This window comes from Emericellopsis cladophorae (genome assembly GCF_022114955.1).
Source record: "Emericellopsis cladophorae strain MUM 19.33 chromosome Unknown NODE_22_length_311439_cov_122_237611, whole genome shotgun sequence".
In the NCBI taxonomy this organism is placed as follows: Eukaryota; Fungi; Ascomycota; class Sordariomycetes; order Hypocreales; family Bionectriaceae; genus Emericellopsis; species Emericellopsis cladophorae.
The window spans coordinates 153,996-178,685 of NW_026250947.1; the positions used below are offsets into that span (position 1 = coordinate 153,996).

The window sequence follows — 24,690 nt, forward strand, 5'->3', positions numbered from 1 at the left end:
GAGGAGAAAGGGGCCAAGGACGTTCGTCCACCGCTCCGGGCGCACAACGCTGCTGATACTGCTGCACCTTGCCGCGACTTACAACTCTCTGACACCTGGTTCTTTTCGAACAGTGGAACTTGTTGAACGACGACCTGCTTCACGAACAAATTCGACTCCTGGTGAACCAGTATTGAGACGATCGACAGGTGCTTCAACCCCACCGGACACTTCTCACGACGTTTTACACCAGACTTGTTGCTGTCAAGCTCGCGGAGCAACAGACCCTAGTACCGACGCTGTCTCGAGGTACATCATACCAGGTTGAGATGAGTCGCTGAGAACGGCTCGAACGATTCGTTGCTAGAGTACATACTCCTTAAGGCTCTTTTAGGGGCTAGCACATCATCGTTCAATTTTGGCCTTGAGAGAAAAGAAAAACCTAATCATCACCATCGTCCATTGGGCTGCCATCTTTCACCATGGATCAGACCTTTATCAGTATACACGGTAAGACTCCAAGTTTGGTTTCCAGTCTAGCAGCGAGTCTAACCAGCATAGACCTCGGAGAGGGTGCCAACATCCTGTTCATCTCTGACTCTGTCACGGACATACTCGGCTACCATGCTCAACAGGTTGTCGGCAGGTCATGCTTCGAATTCTTCCATCCCGAAGAGGTGCAGATGGCACGCAAAATATACGCCCGGGATATCAGGCTCGACAAGGCAGCCGCTCTGAACTACCTCAGCATCATGGGCATCGACGGCCAATGGATCAACTGCGAGTGCTGCTTCACCATCGTCCACGACGTGCTGGTGGCCTGCACCAGCATCTACCAACGGAGTGAACGGAGCGAGCGTAAGTCTAGCATGGGTACCCTAACCTTGACCATCGCTTACTCACACCCGCAGGACGTGCCTTGGAGGCTCCCCACATCCGCCGACTGTTCGCCTGCTCGTCCATGGACCCTCGCTACTACATGCTGGAGCATCTCTCGTACAAATTCGAGATGCCGGCCCCCGTTCACGAACCCAGAGCGGCCCTCATCGTCAACCGATTCACCCGATCGCTGCGAGTCATGTTCTCGACAGACGCGGTCGCTTCCATCCTGGGAATTCCCGCCCCTGATCTGCAGAACCAAAGCTTATACGATTGTATAGATGAGGCTTGCGTCGAGGAGGCCTTCCAATGTCTGGAACGCGCCAAAGCTAATGACTCCATCGCCTACCTGCGTTTCTGGTCTCGGGACCCACGGCCTGCGGAGAATGTCGACAGCGAGACGGACGGCGACACGGAAGACGAGTCCATGGTGCAACGAAGCGAGTCTGACTCGCAGGACAGCCCCGGGGGCGTTCGACTGACCTCGGATTCGGAAGACAATTCGCAAGCTGCTGCCGAGGGTCGTCTCAGCACAGGACCGCCAAGTACTCTCTACTCCTCAGCTCGAGAGAGCCGTCGACGGTCTCTTTCTCGATCTCCGATGGATCAAGGGGAACAAGACGGCGAGGTCCGGATCAAGCGCTCGGAATCGGAGCCGCCTTTGCAAAGGCTGTCGGAGATCCCACTGCTCCCGTCCGAACCGGGCCAGTCGTACGATGAGCCTGTGGCGTCACAAGAATCGCAATCGACGGCGGGGCCACGACGAGGCCAGCGCCCGTATCGTTCTGTTGAGCTGGAGGCTGTTGTCTCCTGCACGTCAGACGGTCTAGTGGTGATCCTGCGGCGTGCAAGGCCCGTTCCAGAGGACCGTCGCTCTCCCTATCGTCAGACCCTCAGCCGGGGACAGTTTGCTGCCCCATGGGCTCATCAGCCCGCTCAAGCCAGCCATGCGCCTGAATCGATCCACGAAACCCGCGCACGAAGTCATGCAGCGCGCACTTACGGCTACCGAGCGGTTCGTCCACCGTCGCCAGTCCCCGAGAACACCCTCCAAACCATCCGTGAGTCGGCTGTCTTTGCATGGGCCGTGGTTGGCATCAACGAGAACCTTGCCGACTATGCGCACGGCAATCCTCGTGGCGAAGCGGTCCCCAGCACCTGGCAGGATGGACAGCGAGAGCTGTCAGCCGAAGGATTCCGACGCAGGGCCTTGCGCAGGAGGGCCATGGGACGCGATAGGCGCAACAACCGCAATCGGCAAACATGTAACAGGTGCAATGGGAGCGCGACGCCGCCCACATGCCCGCACTGCGGCTCGACGACCACGGCGACCACGACTCGGCCCAATGTGGCCTGCGACTGCATAGACTGTCGCGTGCGAAGAACGAGACCGCAACGAGTTAGCCAGCCGTCTTCTGGAACGTCTAGCTCGTCGAACATGTCGGGGGAATCCTCGCGTCGCCATGGCTTACGCGCTCGTACTTCCATGGGTAGCTTGTCAACGCCGAGCAACAGTGGCTGGTGGACGAGCAATACCACGCTGGATAGTATGGGTGATTACACCTATCGTACTGGTACTGACGACTGGCCTGATCGTGATCGGTAGGAGTACGGAATCGATACTCAAATTTCAGCGGAGCAGGTTTGTCTGGATTGTCCAGGGTAATACATTGAGTGATGGTCACAACTGGCCCAATACAGAGTTTGACTGCAGTCTTGCGCACACGTGGGTTGGTTCTACAATCCCATCTCTCTCCTGATTGCATAGGAGCTTTAATATACCACACCACTCAATTATTTTGTATTGGTCTAGTATTGATGTGAGCGATAGCTAGCTGCTTGGGCAGTGGGCGGGATATGTGAGCAGTGCTGGCCACAGTGTTAAATAGCACCACGCACAGTACTGCTCGTCCCAGGCCCCTGAAGCTGGTGGCAGGAGCTTGGACCTCTTTCTGAATTCTGGAAACGTGGAAAGACCGCGACGACAATAGCGTCAGCTCTCTGATCATCCCCATTGACCTACACTGTCGACCACGGAGCGCAACAACTTTCCTGCCTCTCCTCGACATCAACTTTCGGCCGCAGCAAATTCGAATACACATCTCGATCGCAACACATCCTGCCCGTCGCGATGTCTGCCTCAAGCGCAAGGGATGCCTACCATAATCCTAGTCTGGAAGACGACGACTTGATTGATCCTGACGACGGTATGTGAATGGGCAGATGAGCGTTGCAGACCGAGGCACTGACTTGTCCCCAGCTGACCTGAACGACTTTGACGATCCCCTCGGTCAGCAACCATCCCGCCAGCCACTGGCGGGCAACATTGGGTCCGGCTCTTCGTCGCGTCCCTTGAACGAGGGCTACTTAACCTCCCGCATCCCCGGCGAAGACCGCAGCGCGTCGCAGAACACCATTGACGAAACGGTATGGGAGACTCTTCGTCGCGACCTGCTGGCCGTCTGGGCCAAGCTGCGCGAGGTGCTCTACCCCAAATACCTCCTCGGCGGCACCATGTTCGACTCGGACGGCGGCCTGCGCGGCGCATACTCCAACATACGAGGCGCGGGTATCACCGGCACGCGCGAGGAACTCACTGGTCTGGCGAGCCGGGTAATGGACCCAGAGGCCCTCCTGCAGAGCAACATGACGCCCGGCCTGCGCGACTGGGATCTTTGGGGTCCGCTCATCTTCTGCTTGCTGCTGAGCCTGCTGCTGAGCATGCCGCACCATGAGCAGAGGGATGAGGTATTCAGTGGCGTGTTTGCCATGATTTGGCTGGGAGAGGCCATTGTCACCTTGCAGATCAAGCTCTTGGGCGGAAACATGTGCGTATCGCGAGGAACTGCTGATACATGTTTTGCTAACGATATACACAGCTCCTTTGCGCAGAGCGTCTGCATCATCGGCTATACGCTGTTCCCCCTCGTCCTCGCCGCGCTCATGTCGGCTTTGGGGCTGCATTGGATCGCAAGGATACCTGTCTACATTGTGCTCATCGGCTGGTCTCTGGCCGCCGGTGTGAGCATTCTGGGCGGCAGCGGCGTCGTCAAGAACCGCGTCGGCATCGCCATCTACCCTCTCTTTGTTTTCTACCTAGGTCTTGGCTGCCTCTGCTTCATCAGCTAAGTGGCTAGGCTGTAACGTCGGTGTTGTATGAGATGAACTCGCGGTCATGTAACCAGTAGAGCTAGTGGCGTTCATGCTGGGATCTTGATGATCTGTATTCCTGAGGAATAGCAATATGGATACAGTAATAATGCGTCGCCGTGTGAGTGCTGATCTATCGTGGCCTTCCACGGCCTTATCTACGCATCTTAATCAGGCCCAACGATATCGGCGCTTTTTGGTGGCCCAAAAGGGTTAAGGTTAGACAGCGTGTCATGGTCCCCACTGTCTATCAGCGGTCACGGCGCCCTGCGATGTCAAGAAATGATGGCAGCCAATCACGGCAAGGCCTTTTTAGTCTTACTAGATTTTGGTGACGGGCAAGCAGCACAGTGAGTGGCTCTTTTCCTTTTATCGCTGGCCTCATCACAAAATCGCCTTTTTCCCTCGAGCCTCTTTTCCTCGACTCAACCTTCTCCTCCAAACTGCCCCAGCAACTCATTATTAGCCTGAGCTTCTTCCTATCGATCTACGGCCCTGGCCAATCTTCGTCTTGTCTCATTTTCCATTGAATCCGCCCTTATGAACGGGCGCCCGTCAGTCTTCACTTCTCAGGTAAGAAAGACGACACTTCCTTTATCCTGCGTCCTCATCCCCGAAGCTCGCTCCCAGCGCACCCCACCATCGCCAATAACCTCATCTCTCTCCTCGGCCCCCTTCATGAGCCATTGGACTTGGGACCTGTTTGCAGTCTTGCTTTTGCTCTATTCTGGTTGCCTTCACGGTGTCAGTTGGCGCATGTCACTAACGCGCGCGCGCAGGATTATCTGTCAGGTTCGTGGGACCCTCACCCAAACTTGACTCACCGCCACCATCCTGCACCGGATGATGGGGGCGGTCAGTCAAGTATAGAGATCTCTGATGCCTTCATGTACTAACAGAAGCTGCCATAGACCATCTCTGGAGGTCTTTGTCATCTTAGGGAAGCCAGCTACCGTCTGATCTACCTACCTTCTCGACCTTCCCCCATTCACACCCACCCAACTACCAACCACATTCAAGATGTTTTCCCGACTGGCCAACAACGCCGCCAAGGAGGCCGTCCACCACGCCTCTGGCTCTTTGGCTAGCAACACCAGGACCGTCGCCGCTCTCGGTGTCTCGGGTATCAAGACGGCTGCTGCTGCTCGCCAGACTGTCACCGCTCGCAATGGCCGCCAGACCCGCGCCATGGCCACCGAGGCCCCCAATGCCGGCAGCAAGGGCCGCGATATGCCCTTCACCCCCCGTGCTGCCGAGTCTGCTGCTCAGCTGCCCGCTACTTTCTCCGTTCGCGTAAGTTGATGTATACACCGTCGGTGGGTTTGACGCACTTGCTGACGCTTTCCCGTGCAGAACGGACCAGTTTTCACTGGCACAGCCTTTGGCGCCAACAAAAACATCTCTGGCGAAGCCGTCTTCACGACTTCGCTCGTCGGATACCCCGAGTCCATGACCGACCCTTCCTACCGAGGTCAGATCCTGGTCTTCACCCAGCCGCTCATTGGCAACTACGGTGTGCCCAGCAAGGAGCGTGACCAGTGGAACCTCCTCCGACACTTCGAATCCCCTCACATCCAGTGCGCTGGTGTGGTTGTTGCGGACGTGTCGCTCCGCTACAGCCACTGGACCGCCGTCGAGAGCTTGTCGCAGTGGTGTGCTCGTGAGGGTGTGCCGGCCATCTCGGGCGTCGACACCCGCGAGATCGTCACCTACCTCCGAGAGCAGGGCTCTTCTCTTGCCAGGATCACCATTGGTGACGAGTACGATGCGGACGAGGACGAGGGCTTCATTGACCCCGGCCAGATCAACCTGGTCAAGCGCGTCAGCACCAAGGCTCCCTTTGTGGTTGAGTCCCCCGGCGCCGCCTACCACGTCGCTCTGATCGACTGCGGCGTGAAGGAGAACATCCTGCGCAGCCTGGTCCGCCGTGGCGCCTCTGTCACAGTCTTCCCCTACGACTACCCCATCCACAAGGTCGCCCAGCACTACGACGGTGTCTTCATCTCCAACGGACCCGGTGACCCGACCCACTGCCAAGACACAGTCTACAATCTAGCTCGCCTGATGGAGACGTCCTCGATCCCCATCATGGGCATCTGCCTTGGTCACCAGCTCCTCGCCCTGGCCGTCGGCGCTCGCACCATCAAGCTCAAGTACGGCAACCGTGCCCACAACATCCCCGCCCTCGACCTCACCACCGGCCAGTGCCACATCACCAGCCAGAACCACGGCTACGCCATTGACGCAAGCACTCTCCCTAGTGAATTCAAGGAGTACTTTGTCAACCTGAACGATGGCAGCAACGAGGGCATGATGCACAAGACCCGCCCCATCTTCTCGACCCAGTTCCACCCCGAGGCCAAGGGCGGACCCGAGGACAGCTCCTACCTGTTCGAGAAGTATCTGAAGAACGTCCAGCTCGCCAAGGAGAGCCAGAAGGTGTATAAGGACAACCGTCCCACGCAGTTCATCCTGGACCTGCTCAGCAAGGAGCGTGTTGGTGTCGAGCCTTCGCCTCTCGTCAGCCGAGCTTAAGGATTGAATTGGGAAGGACGCAATCGGGGCGCAGGGTTGGCCAAGAGGAGTTGGAATGTTTTGGGACACACAGTAAATCACTTGCCAACTTGATTTTGAATGGAAATCTAGTTCTCGTCCTCGTTGAATCTGACGTCCATGTCTCATGATAGGCTCATTATTATGTTACGTCCTAGACCCCTTTTGCTATGTGGCACCACGTCGCACGACTCCATCGCATGCAGCCTCACCTTCGATCGGGCATGTAACGATCACCCCATGAACGACCACCTCCTCTGCCGCCACCCGCAAAGCGGTCCCGCCCAAACCTCCGATCGTCGAATCGTCTACCATCGTCGAACCTGCGATCGTCAAATCTGCGATCAAACCTTCGGTCGTCGAATCTCCCACCGCCCCCACCACCACGACCACCGCCCCGACCGCGACCACCTCCCCTAGGCTTGTCCCTGTGAGGCGGCCTGATGGCAACAAACACCTCGGTGCCCCGGTCGACGAACCTGTCGCCGTCCTCAAACGAGTAGCGATTCAGCTCCTTGCCATACGGTCCACGACGGTCCGTGTAGAATCCACGAATGTTGTCGATTCGTCGCTGCGCGAGTTCGTCGGCCACTGGTGCGAACGAGACTGGTGGGAACGCTCGTGTCCTGTTACCGCCAGAAGGATGGGGACCCGGTCCATTGGGAGGGAACGGGCCTGGTCCAGAGCGCTTGGCTCTCGGACCAGTCGGTGCACCGCGCGGACCGACGGGGATGTTGTTGATAGAGTCGCCTCGTGGCCCGGTGGGAATGGCATTGGAGAATGAACCCGTGGGACGGGAGGATGTGTCCGTGCTCTGAGCGAGGGTTGCCTCTGGCTCCGGGTCGGAGGAGTATATGACCTCCCACCTCGTGCCTCGTCGCGACTGGGCTTCTGTATCGATCCATTCCTTGACGCGGTCTTCGGGGATAAAGTCTACAAAGAGTGCTTTTCTGTTGCTCTCTCGAGGCCAAACCTTGTCGTGTAGCAGTGTGCGGACGCGCGACGCGGCAGCCGTGGACGTCAGGACGACAAAGGCGTGCGTGCGGATCTGGTCGAGATGGAAGGTAGTGATAATATCGTTTGACAGCGAGTGGCCGCGCGGTGTAGCGAGGTCGACAATGTGAGCCTGGACATCATCCGGGCGTAGCGGTCGCATGAGATTCGAGATGTAGAGAGCAGGTGTCGCGTGGTGGATCGATGGAGCGACACTCTGTTCGGGAAGATCTTGCTCGTAGTCGTTGGCATCGCCCATGGTTGCGTCTTCGTCTGGGCGGAAAGCAATGCTGACGGAGGGCGCAGCATCCTCGCTGCGGGAGTCTTCGGCGACACGGGCGCGCTTGGCCATGGACTCTTCACTGGGCAATGGGCTCGCGGACCGACGCTTCCGCTTCTGGTTGGCGTCGGCAGCGACAGGGTCCTCAGTGTCTTCTGATGGAGGGATAGGTTCGGGCATAGGCGAAGCTTCCTTGGGCTGCGGTGAGACTTCCGCCGCGTCGACAGCCATGCTGTCCTCGTGGGCTGGCTCGCGCTTTGGCGATTCTGGCTGTTCTCCATTGGGGGCAGTCTGCTCAGCATGGGTCGCGTTCGCATCCTGGGGCTCTTCAGTTGTTGTCGCATTCATGGGCTCGACAGGTGCAGGAGTCGAGTTGTCTTGTTCGACCTCCTTGGCCGGCTCGGGTGCATCGGTCGTGGTGGCCGGAGGCTCTTGATCTGTTTGCTCGGTCGATCCAACAATCTGTTCAGCCTGCGCAGGTTCCGTAGACGGGTCGACATCCTTCTGACCGTCGGCAGATGCCTGAGCGCCCTTCTTCATGTGCTCATCGTCGTTTTGACGCTTCTCGAGGTCATTGGTGCTGTCCGCAGCATTCTCTTCCTCATGCCCCACGTCGTCTTCGTGAGGCGGCACATCAGCAGTCTGCTCTGCTTCCTCCAGACGGGCGATGAGTTCGGCTTTTAATCCATGCTGAGGTAGATCGCGCTTCTTGAGTTCGGCTTTGAGGTCAACCACCTTGAGGGAGGACCAATTGGTCGCCATGGTCGTTCAAGTCGCGTGGCGCGCGTGGCGCTGTTTAGTGGCAGCAGACTTGAGTGAGGTCTTTGATCAAATGGCCGAAATATGCTGCAATAGGGACGAGTAGCCCTCAGTGATGGGTTGCGGTAAGAGTAGTGGCTTCTAAGGGCGACGCGTGGAGGAGAGAAAATGGTGGATGTTGGTTGTTGTTGCTCAGGTTTGATTGAATTGGATCATTGTCTGCGAGTGGAAATTCAGCAGAAGTGCAACTGCAGGGTGACGCCACCATCGGCCGGTGGTGGTCAGAATAGCGGAGCAGCTAAGGTGAGCGCGGCGTGGGCCTGCTCCGTTGTATTAATGTCACTACCCTCCAAGGGCGGCAGCGAGGATTTCTTTGTTCTCAGATGCCTTGCACATTGTTTCCTGCGGCCCTCTGGTCATTGTTGGTCATCAGATTTATTTCAGACCTCCAGCAAGGGCACGATATACACTCTCAGGTGGCTGATAGAAGTCTAGTAGAAGTCAATGGCTCGCGGTCGCCAACGACTGAGCCGCCTCTCACGTCACGTGCTCACGCACCAACGACGCGCGAAGACCCAAGTATCGACTCGTTACCAGACATTCCTACGCCAAGTCAAATAAAGCAAACAAATCATCCGTTGCGTTGTTCGTTACACATCATGACTAAAGCAAACACATGGGCGCTCCATGGGCCGCTGTCGGTCTACCCATGGGCCTCACATAAGATACACTGGCCCTCGTCGGCCGGGCAAATTTAATTAGACGTCGAGACCGTCGACGACAACGCCCTTGTTCCAGGTCCATTGCATGATCCTGGCCACCTCCGTCGCACACTCATCATCTACCAAGGCGCTGACGAGATACAAGGCTGCATCCACGCCAGCGCTGTTGCCTCCAGCCGTGATCACACGCAGACCTCCAAGGCGCATGGCAGCGCGGCGGGTGATCGACTCGCGGCGCGTGTTGGAGCCCTTCCAGGACATGCTGCCCTTGCTATGATTAGTTAGCTCAGTCCTTACAGAATTACAGCACATTCTATCCTACCGAGCGTTGGAGGGTCGACGACCGGCGTCAGACTTGCGGCGAATGTAGGGGTTGTCGTCTTCCTCGCCGAGATCGAAGCGGAGATTGTTGACGACGTAGCGGGCGTCCTCGACAACGTCGGTGCGCTCCTGGAGGTTGCGGGTCGCGGCGTCACTGCACAGATTCTCGAAGGTAGTGAAGTAGTCGGGGTGAGTCGTGGCCGACAGGCCGGACAGGATACCTTCTTTGGCGAGAAACAGGGCACCGGTGCAGACGGAGAGGATGGTGCGCTCGCGTCCGGGGTCCTTCTTCTGCAGCTCGGAGAAGTCGCAGATCAGGCCGGCAGGCTGCTCCTCCGTCTTCAGAATCTCGGCCGAGTTGCCGCCCAAGATGACGAGGACGTCAAAGTCCTCGAGACGCTTGTGTGCTTCCTTGAACGAGATCTGGGAGCCGATGATGACGCCCTGCTCGGAGAGGACCTTGTCCTCTGCACCGGCCAGGGTGATGTCGAAGGCCTTGGAGGCTGACGGGGGGGTCAATTGGCGCACAGTACAAAGCAATCACCCATGAGAAGACTCACACTCGTCCTTCCAGTCGTGCAGAGCAGTGGTGAACACCTCGGCGGGGCCGGCAAAGTCGAGCAGGTCGAACTTTGGGTGGAGCGCAAAGAGCACCTCAATGGGCTCGTCGGCCACCGCCGAGGTCTTTGATGCAGACATCTTGCCGGTATTGTAAGTATTTGTGGAGTGTTGTGTGTGGTTTCAAGCTTGGAGCTGTGCTGGGAAGAAGAAAGAAGGAGAGGGAGAGGAAGAAGTGAGAGGGGATGGAGAGGGGTAAATAGCAATTGACGGGATGGTATGCCAGCCACGAGCCTGCCGAACGTGAAGGGCTGGAGCTACTGGTGGGAGCTTCAAGCTGCCGTCACCTCAGTGGAGGGGTGGATTGACTCAATGGGAGGGGATCACGCGACGGCATTGGACTCCAAGCACAGTGGGAGAGGAGAGACAGACGTGGAGAGAGAGTCAGTTCCAGCCGGTGAAGCCCCTCATCGTTGAGGCTGTGGAGCGGGCAATTGCGCTGATCTATGGTCGATAGATACCATCAGGCAACATGGCATCGCAGGTCACCTCACACCTCACTTGAAGTATACGACAGGTCCCCTGCTGGGTCCAATTCCTTGCAAGCTTGGGTGAGCTGCAGCCGGTTGCAGCTGCGACGCTTCCGTGACCCACTGAAAGCCGCTGATTTCGCGGGGTCATGCGCTCTAGCCCCTAGGGCCCTCCAGGCCTCGATTGCGGGGTGAAGGCACTGTGACGGAAGGTCGGGGCTAGCAAGCACTTACTGGGGCCTGGTGGGGTTTTGAGTTTGACTGTGCAGGCGATCGACACGTGACCATAATACAGAGGCCGGCCCCGAACTGACAATGGCTCTGGTCTTGACTTCAAAAATGCATGAGGAACAAGGAGAGTGTCATCTTTGGTTGAGACCATGGATGCTGTCACGTCTGCGCTCAGGAAATGCCAGGTTAGGTGCTCACGATGACTGTGAGGCACTCCCTCTGGTCTGGAGTGTGCCAGTGAACCAAAGAACGAACAAGAATCGGCCTGGTATCACCTACCAAGACTGCGAGATGTTGAAAAGTCGAACCGCCCCCATCTGTGAAGGTGCCGGTGCGAAGCAGACAATAGAAGGCCGCCAATTTTTGCCCAGGTGATAGATACCTTAGACGTGCCAAAGTAGAAATGCATCGGAGCCGCCTTTGAGTGTGGTGAGAACCCCTATGAGGCTGTCCATGGCTGAGGGTCTGTCTTCTGCTAAGATGCAAGAGAAACCTAGAGGTTGAATCACCCAAGTGAATGCCTTCTGATCTGCACGTGAAATTAGCTCAATATTCGAATACGTACTGAGTAATTTATGTCCTGTTAGATGGAAAAAAAGAAGACTGTTAATGAACACCCGCCCAAGCGCTGGAGGCCTGCCTCCACCGCTAACAATTGCGGGTCCGCCCGAAATCCCACTGCATTCTCCGCCGCAACGCGCCTGCAGCGGACGTTCCACACCTCCATCGTCATATCACAATCCCCAAGTCCAAGTCGTCGCAGATCCCGTCCCATGAGCTACGAGCTGCTTCCGAGGAGCTTCCATCCTCGCCGGTGCGCTGACTCGAAAGCCTGAGGCGCCGCAAAGCCCTCACCTGAGACTTAGCATGGCTTCACAAACGTACGCCCATCCCGCCGTCCCCGCTGGCGTGCTAGACTAGCTGCTGACGATGTACAGATCATTGAAGGAGCTCTCAAAGGCCATCAACGCCTACATCACCGAGCCTACGCTCCCTCTACCGGAAGAACTCATCGAGACGATTGCGGCATACTTGCGACGACACCCAAAGTACGAAGAATCCGCCGCCGACCGCCTGCAGGAGGAACTGCTGTCCATCTTCGAAAAGCATGTCAGCGGGAATCTGGACGCCTCGGGCGCATGGATCGCCATTCTCAGGCGCCTGCTGCCCATGATCCAGACTCCCGAGCGACTGCTTCTCTGGATGGACACACTACAGGGAATCCTGACGCAGAGGGTCACGCACGATCGCAACGTGGTGGACGAGACCGTCGCCGGACTGATGGACCTCGTTGCGCTGGCCGACGACTACCAAGAGGATGTAGGAGAAGGTACCTCGATCAACCCCATCGTTCACACACTATTCTCCAGCTGGATGGAGAGATTCTACCCCGGTGTTGTCGAGGGTATACCAAACATGGAGTACAACGAGCGCATGTTCCGCGAAGCGCTGATTGCGTTTGGCAAGAGACGGCCTCTGCAGTTCTTCGCATCGCTGGATAGTTTCTTGGTCCAGGCAAAGCACCGCCAAGCTGCTCTGCGCTTTCTATGCGACTTTGTTCAGAACAGACCGCCGCATCTCCACCAGATGCTTGACTGTCAACTCTTTGGCCACCTCCTCAGTTGTCTGCAGCAGGACACCTCCACGGCCGTCATCTCGTCTGCGTTGACAGCGCTCACCATGCTACTGCCGCATATGCCGAGTGCTCTCGTGCCGTTTCTACCTGTTCTGTTCAACATCTACGCTCGCCTGCTGTTCTGGAAAGGAGGATCGGCGGAGGGCCCTGAGCTGGTCATTCACAACCCCGAGACAGAGGCCGAATGGGACGTTTGCAGCCGGGTCCTCGACGTGGATGACACTTCTATTGCTCACCTGGCGAACTATTATACGGTTCTGTACGGGCTATACCCTCTCAACCTCATGGACTACATTCGCAAGCCGACTAGATATCTGCGCCATGCGAATATTGTGAATGCGGAGGAGTTTGGGATCCAAGCGACTGAGCTCCGGGATCAGTCAGAGCGATTCCGCCAGTGCCACTTATTGCACCCCAACTTCTATACGCTGACAGTTGAGTCGGAAAAGACAGATTTGGGCCGCTGGATCAAGAGCGAGGCTGCTCAGGTTGTCACCGAATGCATGGCCCTCTACATCTCCACTGACACGGCCGGCTTCGGACCAGACCATACGATGACACTTGAAGGGCAACTACCATCCATGGCCATGGAACGCCAGAAGAATGCACGCGACTCTGCTATCCTCGATAGCCCTCCTGCGCATGATGCCCTCCCCAAGAGGGCGCTCTCTACCCTGAGCCATCGAAGCTTGTCGAGGGTGGACTCGCAGACTAGCCTGACGTCGAGAGACGAAGCGGAAGGGAGGAGGAGCGGCCTGAGCGTGGACAACCAATCTTTGACACAGTCCACATCGCACACTCAGTTGCAAGACTTAATCCAGTCAAACAAGGCCATCAAGTCGGGCATGCGCCAGTCGACTGCGGAGAGTGAGCCGTCTGCCCCTGCCAGTCACCACGAATCAGGACAGGAGAAGCCGCCGACGGAGCCTCTCAATACGACGTTCTTCAGTGCTGCCAACGCCGTCGGCAGCGTAAACTCCCAGCTGGCACATCTACAGAGGCAGAATCTCATGCTCCAGAACGACCTCAGCTTTGAGCGCTACCAGAAGCAACAGCACATTGCCCATGTCGGTGAGCTCAGGCGGCGCCAAGTGTCGGAGGCGGCAACGGAAGCGGAGACGCAGAACCTGATCATCATGAACCGCAACCTCAAGAACCGCTTCGAGGAAGCCAAAAAAGCAGAGATGCAGGTACGCAAGGAGTCGGAGAAGAGCCGGGCCATGGCCAAGAAGTGGGAGGCGGACCTGTCTGCCAAGCTCAAGACGCTCCGCGACAAATCCAACCAGACAAATGAGGAACTGGAGCGGGTCAAGAGGGAGCTCAAGGACACGCAGGGGGAATGCGAGAAGCTGCGCAAGCTGGTCTGCATCGGGGAGGTCAAGGAGCTCAACTGGAAGCAAAATATGCAGTCAGCCGAGCTGCAGGCGTCCGAGACGGACCGTCTCGAGGCCGAGGTCGAGCGCCTGACGATTGCGGAGCGGGAGGCCCAGGCCCAAGAACAGGAGCGGCTGCAGCAGATGGAGGCCTCGGCCGCGGCAGAAGCCCGCGCTGAGTCACTCAGCAGACGGTTGGCCGCGGAGGAGTTTGAGCTCCAGCGTGCGAGGAAGCTGTTTGAGGCGCAGGTCAGGGAACTCCACGCGCAGTTGAGCTCAGCGCAACGGGAGCGACGTCCACGATCAGGCCAGAAAATGGAGCTGGAGACGCTCATGGCAGGCAGCCGCGCCAAGCAGGCGGAGATGCAGAAGCAGTACGACGGGTTGATGCGCAAGTACACGGCGCTGCAGTCGGCCCTGTTCGACATGCAGTCGGGCGCCACGCCGGAGCAGATCAGGATGGAGGCATCGAGCCATCCCATGCCGAGCGGTGACTATCCGCCCCGCGCTGCTCCGGGCAAGGTAGCCCAGCCAGCAAGGGCCTTGTCAGATGCAGCAATTCCCGACGCCACGTCGTATAACATGACGCCGCCGCTTAGGAAAGAGTCTGCCCCGACGTCGGCAGCCGGCCAAGGGCAGCGACCAGCGACGCCCGGGGGTATAGAGGTGCTGCCGACGCCCACGAGCCCGGATCAAAGGTACTTTGGACGAGGTGAGTTTTCCCAGCGAGAGAATATGTGCTATTACTTGTGTGTGTGCGTGTTCTGACTGATTCGCAGGAGGCGTCCAAAATCGGATACGCAAAGAGGGCAAGGCCGAGGAGGGATCGGCGAGCGGCAGCCGGAAAAAGGACAAGAGGTCGACAGGGCTGCGCGGACTTGTCAGGGGCAGGACTGAGTGAGGATGAGGACGTGATGAGTAATGATACCACTTTCTGTAACAATGGCAGCTGTTTATTGCGCTTGCGTCTCTCTGTCGCTCTCGGGGCTTGATGCCGGAAGACTACGGCTGTCTGCATGAGACCATCTACATGCTACTGTGGATGCATTGCCCGGGCTACAAGCATGTATTGTGTTACATGCGGCCATGGCGTTATCGTGATGGCTCAGCTTGACATACCGTGCTCCGTCAGCTTCCTGGGTCGATCACACATGAGTGTACCGCGTGATCAGGGTCTTGTCAGTGGCTGTAATGTTGACAAGGTGATCTGGCAGCTGGACATGTGCTAGCTATGGGGGAAACGTCACCGAGTGGCGACTAGGGGCAGGGGCACATCACATTGCTCAGGACTTTGTCACTGGCGATGTTGCTGCCGGCGCCTGCTACACATACTGCCTACCCTGCACATATGACAAGCCGCTGTGCTATTCGGTTCCGAACATTACTGGGCAACGAAGCAATAATCCAGCCGCTCAGGCGTACGATAACAAGCCATCAGTGAATACGATTCGTGTATCTGTATCTGAGTTAGTCACGCATTGACCGCCAGCAGCGCAAGGAAACAGGGCGCGACGTGGCTCGACAGCCAGCCGCCACATGCAAGCCAAACGCACCCACTGCCTCGCTGTTCTGCAAGGGACGACATACTCATCTACCACATAAGGTAGTCTAAATAGTTGAGGGCTGTGGCTATTCCAAGACTGGGCGTTTAGAGTTTAGACGGTGCGCCTCCGATTCCGACGACGATCCTGCAGAATTTTCTCATTCTCTGGGGCAAGCCGCGTGCAATCCCATTCCAGAGCACAATCCGATATCGCGCACTGCGATAGTTACTACCATTGCTGAGGGTTTCGAGGCTATGTCAATTCGACCGCTTTCGTTTTCCCGGGGGTGTCTTGGCGCGATCGGGGGTGACAGGGGTTTATCCGGCTGGCGCATGCATGACGACACGCAGCAACTGCATACAGGCTTGGAAGCCTCGTATTTCCGGGCATGGGTGAGGGGGTCGTCATCATGATGTTACCTTATGCGCTGCAAGCCGAAGGCCTAAGCTGGCCTCCGCGATGGAGGTTCTCGTGCTCGTGCGGATGCGTGATGGCCAGGGCAGCGCCATGTCCGTCCCGCTCGAAAGGGCTGCCTGCGGACAGGACAGGACAGGACAGGACAAAGCAAAGCAAAACAGCCGCCTAAGAAAGCCATCGGAAAGCAAGGCACGCCACCGCGATTGGTGAAAACCTCTCACCTCACAGGAAGCTCGATCTCGACCAGGCCTGGCCGGCTACCTCCGCGTGGCCTTGCCAGCGTGATTGGTCTTGGGGACACGGAGCCTCCACGTCTGTGGACCCGAGCACGTACAGGTGTGGTGATCAGGAAGCTTCCATTGACGACCCGAGCCATGGCCTTCTGGGCAGCCATCCAGATCGGGCACGTACCGTGGGCCACCTGCTATACCGAGACTCGAGTATGATGCCTGGTTGGGCCGTCAGTCCGCCCATCCACCCATCCATCCATCATACAGCACTACTCATGTGGACTACTGTACGTACCGCAAGGTAAGTAGGACCGGCAGGAATCAACAGTACAAGTACTTGTTCTCCATATGCTGCTCTACCTGCCTTCGTTCTCCTCCTCTTCCCCCTGCAAAACCAGTCTGGCTTTCATTCGTTTGGGCTTGACTTCCATCGTTTCTGTATATCAACATACCACAAACATCCACCATCTCTCTCGCGATGCCTTCCAAGAGCAGCATTCTCTCCCTCGCGGCGGCCGTCTCGTCCGCCGCTGCCTACCAGGGCTTCAACTATGGCGCCACCTTTACCGATGGCTCGCTGAAGCAGGAGTCGGACTTTGAGGCTGCCTTCACCACGGCGCAGAACCTCGAGGGCACCAATGGCGGCTTTACCAGCGCGCGCCTGTTCACCATGATTGTACGTTCCTGACCTCCTGCCAGCGCTGGTTCATATGTTCACTTGCTCACACGCGACCTACAGCAAGGCAACACGGCCAACCAGCCCATCAGCGCCATCCCCGCCGCCATCAAGACGCAAACGTCCCTCCTCTTTGGTCTGTGGGCGTCAGCGGGCGACGACGCCTTTGGCAGTGAGATTGCGGCCCTCCAGAACACAATTGACCAGTACTGCGACCAGCTCGACGGTCTGGTGGCGGGCATCTCCGTCGGCAGCGAGGACCTTTACCGCATCTCGCCCACGGGCATCGCCAATGACGAGAACCCCGGCGCCGGCCCCGACACCCTCGTCGACTACATCCAGCGCACGCGGGACGCGATCCAGGGCTCCTGCCTGGCCGACGTTCCCGTCGGCCACGTCGACACCTGGACCGCGTACGTCAACGGCACCAACCAGCCCGTGATCGACGCCGTTGACTTTGTCGGCATGGACGCCTACGCCTACTTCGAGGACACCAAGCCCAACGGCATCGAGAACGGCGCCGCCCTCTTCCGCTCCGCCCTGGAACAGACACAGGCGGCGGCCGGTGGCAAGCCCGTCTGGGTCACCGAGACCGGCTGGCCCGTCAGCGGCGACGACTTTGGTGAGGCCGTCGCGTCCGTCGAGAACGCCGAGACCTTTTACAAGGAGGTCGGCTGCCCACTGTTTGGCAACACAAACATCTGGTGGTACATTCTCCAGGACGCCGCTCCCACCACGCCCAACCCCAGCTTTGGCGTCGTGGGCAGCCAGCTGAGCGATACGCCCCTGTTTGACATGTCCTGCGATGACGCCGGCAACGACTCCACCAGCTCATCCTCGTCTGTGGCCCAGTCGTCGACCGAGGATTCCACGGCTACGGCCAGCGCCAGCGCCAGCGCCAGCGCCACCAGCACGGATGGCGCTCAGGAGATGCTGCCCACTACGGCTATTGTCGACCCCATCCCCACGGACAACCCAACAACCCATGAGACGCTGCCCACCACGCCCGTTTCCTACCCTATCCCCACGGACAACCCGACCCACGCCACCACCTCGGGCGGCGTTGTCGTCCCTGGGCCTGGGTACCCTGTGTCCAGCTCTGAGCAGGTCGAACAGCCCGAGCAGCCTCAGCCCACTCCCGAGCAGCCTGAGCAGCCTGGGCAGCCTGAGCAGCCTGAGCAGCCCCAGACCACCTCGGAGGACGGTGGCGCCCCTCCCACGCCCGTACCTGGCGCCGGTGCTGGTGCCAAGATGAACTCGCTGGGCGCGGCGGCTGTGGCCATGCTCGTTGGTGCCGTTGCTCTATAAATGATGTGACGGGACAGATGTATTGTTGTGAATATATTGCTAGTGTTGGATACCACGTTGATGATATACGTTCTTTACGAAACAACACGGGTAGATCAAGATAATGGACTAATAATTAAATCTGGAATACATGATTCCGTACCGTGTGATGAAACATATACACCGTGACAATGCACCCCCATTTCTTAGATCGGCACTGTGTTCCCGCGCCCCACGTTAAAGACACGCGACAGCTCGACTCCCCTGGACAAGGGATGCATTCTTGTTTGTCTGCTCCAAGTACCTCATCTCAACTCCCCCATTCGCCATATCCCACCCATCATGGCGCCGACACGCTCGCTAGCCCTCCTGGCGCTCTGCGCAGGCCTCATCCTCGCCGCCCCCCAATCCGAGACCAAGCACGCCCTCGCCGACGCCCTCTCCCTCGACCAGCTCGACGAGCAGCTCCAGTCGTGCGCCATTGTGCAGGACCTCAACGCGGCCAAGGCGGCGCATCACGCCGCCGCCCCGAGCTCCGTGACAGAGAAGCTCTTTGCCGTCCTCTTCCCAGGCTCGCCGGCCGTCAACGCCCTCCTGGCGACGCTGTACATCTCGGGCCCGCCCAACTTCCTCCTCGCTCTGTGCCCGACCAACATTGACCCGTCCAGCCTGAGCGTCATGGTGGCCTTTGCCGTCGGCGGCTTGCTGGGTGACACGCTCTTCCACCTGCTGCCCGAGATTTTTCTCGGTGAGGACGAGCAGGAGCGCATCCGGCTCGTGCTCGTCGAGCCGAACCGCAACCTGCTCCTCGGTCTCGGCATCCTTGTGGGCTTCATGGTCTTTGTGGCCATGGACAAGGGCCTGCGCATCGCCACCGGGGGCGCGGCCCACGACCACTCTCACGGTCACGCACACGAGCACGTCGAGGGCACGAGCTCGGCATTGGACAAGGCGGACGGCGAGGTCAAGAACAGGAAGAAGGGCGGCAAGGGCAAGGGCAATGGCAAAAAGGCCAACGCGGTCTCCAAGGAGGTCAACCCCAGCGTGAAACTGGGCGGCTACCTGAACCTCATGTACGTGCGGGCCATGAAAAGAAAAAGAAAAAGAAAGGAAAAAGAAAAGCATCACGAATTGGCTAACACGGACAGCGCCGACTTTACGCACAACATCACCGACGGCCTCGCCATGTCGGCCAGCTTCTACGCCAGCCCCACTATTGGCGCGACGACGACCGTGGCCGTCTTCTTCCACGAGATCCCGCACGAGGTGGGCGACTTTGCGCTCCTCGTGCAGTCGGGCTTCTCCAAGCGCGCGGCCATGGGATCCCAGTTCATCACGGCCATTGGCGCCCTGCTCGGCACGCTCATCGGCATCGCGGTGCAGGAGATGGGCGGCGCCGGGGCGGATGATGGGGGCGAGGGCATGCCGCGCACCGCGGGCCTCTGGGGCACGAGCCTGACGTGGGGGGACATGCTGCTGCCCTTTACGGCGGGCACGTTTCTCTATGTCGGCACGGTGGCTGTCATCCCGGAGCTGCTCGAGACGGGCCGGAACAAGGGCGAGGAGCTGCGGAAGACGCTGGTGCAGTTTGCGGCCGTGGCGCTGGGCGCGGGTATCATGCTGTACATCTCATGGCACGACTAGGGGGGCTTACAAAAAGGGCTGGCGTGATGTGTCTGAAGCGTGGTGTTGTTGGGGCTGTATAGGCTGATGGAGATTTGATGGCGAGGAGGGTGTGATATAGAGGTTTAGACTGATGTGCAAGCAAATATACGCATGTCGTAGGTGGTGGAAGCACGGTTCTCACGAGACATGGTTGAGTGTTCTATGATAGTGAATGCAACAACATGGACAGGAGATATGTTGGCCATGAAAGATACGGTACTGTGAAGCGCATTGAGGGAAATGGTTCCCCATGGTATGTACAGGTATGATTTTGAGTCTGGTTTTACTCCGACTTTAGCCTCGGTCTAGATAGGTGACCATCGCTGGATGGCACCGTGGTGAGGCACATTCCTACTGCAAACAATTTCAAACACTGAGATACTGACAGCAGTCGACATACGTAGTAAACATACCCCCATGTGAACTCCCGGCGGGCGCGGCATATCGTCACACTGGAGAAAGGGTGACGTGTAGGGTAAGAGGATTGTCCCCACAATGAGATCGAAGTGGGATCGGAAACGCGAAAGAGCCTGCCAGATCCACGTCTTCGGAGCTTCTGTCCGTCGGTGACTGACTGGTGATGACTTCATGGTGGCTTGGATGCACTCATTCGCAGAGTCACAGCTTGATCAGACTGCCATCTGGCGCTGTGCGGTCAAATTGGCGTCAATCCAACTCACCACGCTTTGTAGAGACCGCAGCTGCGCAGAAAAAGACTGTAGCTACGCTCGGTCATGTTCCGTTGCCTGGAACGTGCGTGTAGGCAGAGGCATACCCTACGTGTCCCAGTCATGTCAACCTCATTCACAAGGCATCAGAGGAAAGAAGCATGAAGCTCATCACGATATTCCTGGCGAAACCCATCGGTGGTCCGTGTCTGGACTGCCGAGCAAAAGCAGCATGCAGGCCGTCGTCCCAAGACTCCAAGCACGCGATGCCGATGGGAGGAGCAAGGAACCCTCCGAAGCGCACGCCATCGCCAATGAGGACGCGTGCCTGGCGCACAAGGTAGGCGCTAGTCCTGAAGCAGCGATCGGCGCGCACGACGTGCATGAGTGGACCTTGGAGGCTCGAGCCAGGGAAAAATATTGACGAGAAAAAACCCTCTGGAAGAAAGAAGGAGGGAGGAGAAGGCTCACTCACGGTCACGATGGCAAGAGAATTTTCAATACGGGAGGGGTGTAGGCGCCAGAGTCAGCTGGGGACGGTGTCGGAGGTGGTGGCGTCTGTGGAGGGAGGGAGGTTTAGGCAGTCAGACAGACAGACATGCGAGGCACGATGGATCGCGGCCTCGTCGAGGTAGCTAGCGAGGGACTGTAACGCGAAGACAAGGCCAGAGAGAGCAGAGGCAATTCAAAAATGAGGCAGTTGACGATGTCCGGCAACGCAGGCACTGGAACATGGGCTGAAGCCTCCTGATCGACGCGACGTTCTTGGCGTGCGAGGCTGCCCGTCGGGACGGTCCAACGAGAGAGGACGAAGCATTCCCCACAGACCACTGCGGTGCGGCTGGCCTGCAGTAGGTACTGTCCGCCCAGACGCATTTAAGCATTCGGGACCCGATGGGCAAGCTTCTGGAAGCTCGCGCGCAAAAAGGATAGACAGTCACGTCCGTCTAATGTCCTCGCATGGTCCTTGCCTTAGCGCGAGGAGGCGTGAGGAGGCCCGGGCAAAATAGCTATGGGGATCGCGGCGCCGAATTCCCATTCCAGCAAGAGAATGGCATGTCTCGCGATATTACGTGTACTTAGCCTGCGGACGGCCAGACGACAAGAGTCAGGGCGCTGGGGAACAGACCCCGCGGAGCGGTCAGGATGAAATGATGTCGTGGATACGTCAGGTCGAGACTGTTCCTGACCCTCTTTCGCGGTGCAGCGCAGAGGTGAGACGGAGGAATCACCAAGATGTGAGACGATGGGGTTAGGTAATGTGTGGACGACGATGCAGGGTCCAGAATCCAGATCGCCATGGATGCGCGAGCTGTCATGTCGCGCGACGCTGCTCCAGCCTCCGAGGCCGGCGAACGGCCGAGTTGGGGGCTCTCCTGTCGTCGTGTGGAAGCTTCCACCGGATACCTTAATTAGATACGGCCCTAATGATACCTTGTGGTGTCGGCGTGTCGTCGGGACTCGGGAGGGCAGCTGATGGTGTCAGGGTGACTAACGGCATACGAGCAGGACCATTCAACAAGGTCCGGCGCAAAGACTGGGAGCGCATACGCTTGTCTTGCTTGCATCGGAATTCGTGGCGAATTCATGATGCCTTCGTCGTGAATAGGCAGATCCGGACGTTGTGATCCGTTAGTTCTCCCACCACGAGCGCGTACATCGTGATCGAATCACCGCTGGTATTTGGCCTTTGTGCATCTGGTGCATCACCAACAGCAGGGTCAGCGAAACTAGAGGCGGGACATGCTGAACGGTGCCCCGATTGGGAAGGCCACAGGGGGTGCCGGGAGACGGCGTGCTGGGGCAACCCCCTAGGAACGAACAAGTGCTCCTTTAAACCCCTGGGGGGCTGCCTAGCAGCAGCCCGTCGTCGGCTTCAAAAGCGGCGTCCACGGCATATCAACACAAGGTATAAAGCAAATCGCCCTCCCTCTCTCAGTCTTCCCCTTGAAGCTTTGGGCATCTGTTCGTCATTTACACTGCCTGGGTACATTGGGTCGGACTATACTACACTTAATAACACTAATAGCATTTCAACACCTGCATCCTCCCATCCATCCACTATCCATCCTCCCATCCCAGCCAAAAGCCCCCACCATATTCCATCTCACACACACAACACACAGACGTCTTACGCCTTGCGCTTGACGCGCATCGATTTATCAGCACAGCACAGGAGCAAGGACAGACAAAAGGACACTGGTCTGTTATTGGGTCGCAACGACAATAGGGCGCAGTGTCTTCGGGAATTGGGATACTCTTTTCCTGCTCACTAATACCAATTTCCGACGCTCGAGCGTCCGTCATTGGTTGGACTTTCCGCCTCGCACTTGTAGCGAATCCTACAAGAAGACCTCACCATCTCCTCACACTGAGTTGAGCGAGCGAGCGAGCAAGCAAGCAGTCTACACTCTCCCTCTCCCTCACTCTCAGCATGTCAGACTCTCGCGGCCCTGGCAGGCCCAAGACCAAGGCGGCCACGGCCGGCAACAAGCCCGTCCAGGTCGAGATCAAGATGGAGCAGCACTTCACCTCGCGCATCTACACATCAGGCTCGACCGTCCGGGGCAACGCAGTCATCCACTGCCAGAAGGACACCCCCTTTGACAACATTGACATTGTCTTCACCGGCACCGCCGCCACCCGCCTCGACTTTGTCCAGTCGTACACGACAAACGCAGTCCGCACCTTTATGAAGCTGCGCATGCCCATCCCGGACGACGACATGCCCTCCCCACGCATCTGCAAGGCTGGCGAGACCTACACCATTCCCTTCCACTTTGTCGTCCCGCACCAGCTCACCATGGGCACATGCAAGCACGCCTCCGCTGCGCCCGCTGTTCAGGACCATCACCTGCGCATGCCCCCGACCGTCGGTTACTGGGACGGCGATGATCAGGCCCCCGACATGACGCACATTGAGTACGCCGTCCGCGCCAAGGTCATCGGTGCCAGAACCGCTCCCGACAGCTCCAAGTCCCTCGTCGAGGGCAAGAAGATCCTCAAGGTCCTCCCCGCCACCCCAGAGGAGCCCCCGCTCGACATCACCAAGGTCGACGAGCGCTACTGCCTGTCCAAGACTAAGACCTTCCGCAAGAACCTGCTCGGCGCCAAGGCCGGCGACCTCACGGCCTCGTCTGCCCAACCCAGCGCCGCCATGCTTCACGGTGACGGCTTCGGCGCCAGCGGCACCACCGCCACCGTCAACCTCGAGTTCGCGCCCGCCTCGTCCGACGCGACGCCCCCCAAGATCAACTCGGTCCAGGGCAAGCTCCTCTCCACCACCTTCTTCGGCAGCGCCAGCTCCGATACCCTCCCCAACCTCGGGCCCAAGACCATGTATACCCACCACCAGGTCCTCACCTACTCGGCCACCACTGGCCTCTTCCACACCCGCCCGGACAAGATCAACTGGATCCAGCGCCCCGCCCCCATGGTCCGCCGCGACTCGGGCTACGAGACGGCCGGCAGCCCCGCCGAGATGACCGACGAGGAGCCCGAGGTTGCGCCACGCGGGCGCAACAGCCGTCGCGGCAGCAAGGACCACAGTAGCGGCAACAAAAAGGCAAAGTCCGTCGCCCCGGCCGTCCGCCATCGCGCCACCCTCAAACTGCCCGTCGAGATTCCCATCTCCAATAAGCGCATGTTCCTGCCCACCTTTCACAGCTGCATCATGTCCCGCACCTACGCCCTGCAGCTTGTCCTCTCCGTCGGGCCCTCCAACACCACCATGACCCTCCACGTGCCCATCCAGCTCGGCGTCGAGACCCTCTACGACCCAGAGACCTTTGAGGAGCTGCCCTCGTTCGACGCCGCCATGGAGCAGGCCCAGCGCGAGGAGGCCGAGGATTACCTCACCCCGCGCCTCATGCAGGCCGCCCATCCACCGCAGATGAGCGTGCTGCCTGGGTACCAGGAGGCCACGCGGTCAGTGGCAGTGGCTTGATTTGACGCGTCTAATGTGTTTCAATGGATTATTTTGTTCCTTCTGGCGGTTGTTTTGATTGCTCGTCTCTTGGCTGGACGAGGCCACACTTCTTGTTCACGTTTGCATGGCGTTCTTGAGGGATTGTTATGAATGTTTTATGAGCATTGTTTGGGTATTTCTTTACTCTTGGCCCTTTTGGCGTGTTGGATTCTAGACGGAAGGATTTATTTGCTTCTCTTTTCTTTCGTACACATGATACCAGGTCATCGGGACCAAGCGACTTTCATTGAACTGCGTTGTAGATAGACACG

At 58.3% G+C, this 24,690-nt stretch overlaps 9 protein-coding genes across 9 annotated transcripts; 7 read left to right on the forward strand and 2 right to left on the reverse strand.

The window, feature by feature from the left end:
* Nucleotides 1–461: 461 nt before the first annotated feature.
* On the forward strand, nt 462–2,406 carry J7T54_002275 (uncharacterized protein; the record flags this gene model as incomplete). Its single annotated transcript, XM_051506450.1, has 4 exons — nt 462–489; nt 541–837; nt 891–2,233; nt 2,353–2,406. 4 exons carry the CDS (start codon nt 462–464, stop codon nt 2,404–2,406), a joined length of 1,722 nt encoding a protein of 573 aa, XP_051362238.1.
* A 583-nt stretch (nt 2,407–2,989) lies between these two features.
* On the forward strand, nt 2,990–3,987 carry J7T54_002276 (uncharacterized protein; the record flags this gene model as incomplete). Its single annotated transcript, XM_051506452.1, has 3 exons — nt 2,990–3,065; nt 3,119–3,686; nt 3,738–3,987. The coding sequence occupies 3 exons, from the start codon at nt 2,990–2,992 to the stop codon at nt 3,985–3,987; spliced, it is 894 nt and encodes a 297-aa protein (XP_051362239.1).
* A 1,041-nt stretch (nt 3,988–5,028) lies between these two features.
* Nucleotides 5,029–6,543, forward strand: J7T54_002277 (Carbamoyl-phosphate synthase arginine-specific small chain-like protein; the record flags this gene model as incomplete). The annotated part of the gene is made up of 2 exons (XM_051506453.1): nt 5,029–5,301; nt 5,362–6,543. The coding sequence occupies 2 exons, from the start codon at nt 5,029–5,031 to the stop codon at nt 6,541–6,543; spliced, it is 1,455 nt and encodes a 484-aa protein (XP_051362240.1).
* Nucleotides 6,544–6,769: 226 nt separating this feature from the next.
* Nucleotides 6,770–8,596, reverse strand: J7T54_002278 (uncharacterized protein; the record flags this gene model as incomplete). The annotated part of the gene is made up of 1 exon (XM_051506454.1): nt 6,770–8,596. The coding sequence occupies one exon, from the start codon at nt 8,594–8,596 to the stop codon at nt 6,770–6,772; it is 1,827 nt and encodes a 608-aa protein (XP_051362241.1).
* Nucleotides 8,597–9,351: 755 nt separating this feature from the next.
* Nucleotides 9,352–10,335, reverse strand: J7T54_002279 (uncharacterized protein; the record flags this gene model as incomplete). The annotated part of the gene is made up of 3 exons (XM_051506455.1): nt 9,352–9,586; nt 9,638–10,139; nt 10,197–10,335. The coding sequence occupies 3 exons, from the start codon at nt 10,333–10,335 to the stop codon at nt 9,352–9,354; spliced, it is 876 nt and encodes a 291-aa protein (XP_051362242.1).
* Nucleotides 10,336–11,822: 1,487 nt separating this feature from the next.
* J7T54_002280 (Tuberous sclerosis 1 protein-like protein) lies at nt 11,823–14,865 on the forward strand (the record flags this gene model as incomplete). The annotated part of the gene is made up of 3 exons (XM_051506456.1): nt 11,823–11,836; nt 11,894–14,676; nt 14,744–14,865. 3 exons carry the CDS (start codon nt 11,823–11,825, stop codon nt 14,863–14,865), a joined length of 2,919 nt encoding a protein of 972 aa, XP_051362243.1.
* Nucleotides 14,866–16,633: 1,768 nt separating this feature from the next.
* On the forward strand, nt 16,634–18,139 carry J7T54_002281 (glucan endo-beta-glucosidase-like protein; the record flags this gene model as incomplete). Its single annotated transcript, XM_051506457.1, has 2 exons — nt 16,634–16,831; nt 16,895–18,139. 2 exons carry the CDS (start codon nt 16,634–16,636, stop codon nt 18,137–18,139), a joined length of 1,443 nt encoding a protein of 480 aa, XP_051362244.1.
* A 321-nt stretch (nt 18,140–18,460) lies between these two features.
* On the forward strand, nt 18,461–19,762 carry J7T54_002282 (Histidine-rich membrane protein KE4-like protein; the record flags this gene model as incomplete). Its single annotated transcript, XM_051506458.1, has 2 exons — nt 18,461–19,191; nt 19,267–19,762. 2 exons carry the CDS (start codon nt 18,461–18,463, stop codon nt 19,760–19,762), a joined length of 1,227 nt encoding a protein of 408 aa, XP_051362245.1.
* A 3,123-nt stretch (nt 19,763–22,885) lies between these two features.
* J7T54_002283 (uncharacterized protein) lies at nt 22,886–24,397 on the forward strand (the record flags this gene model as incomplete). Its single annotated transcript, XM_051506459.1, has 1 exon — nt 22,886–24,397. One exon carries the CDS (start codon nt 22,886–22,888, stop codon nt 24,395–24,397), a length of 1,512 nt encoding a protein of 503 aa, XP_051362246.1.
* Nucleotides 24,398–24,690: the final 293 nt, after the last annotated feature.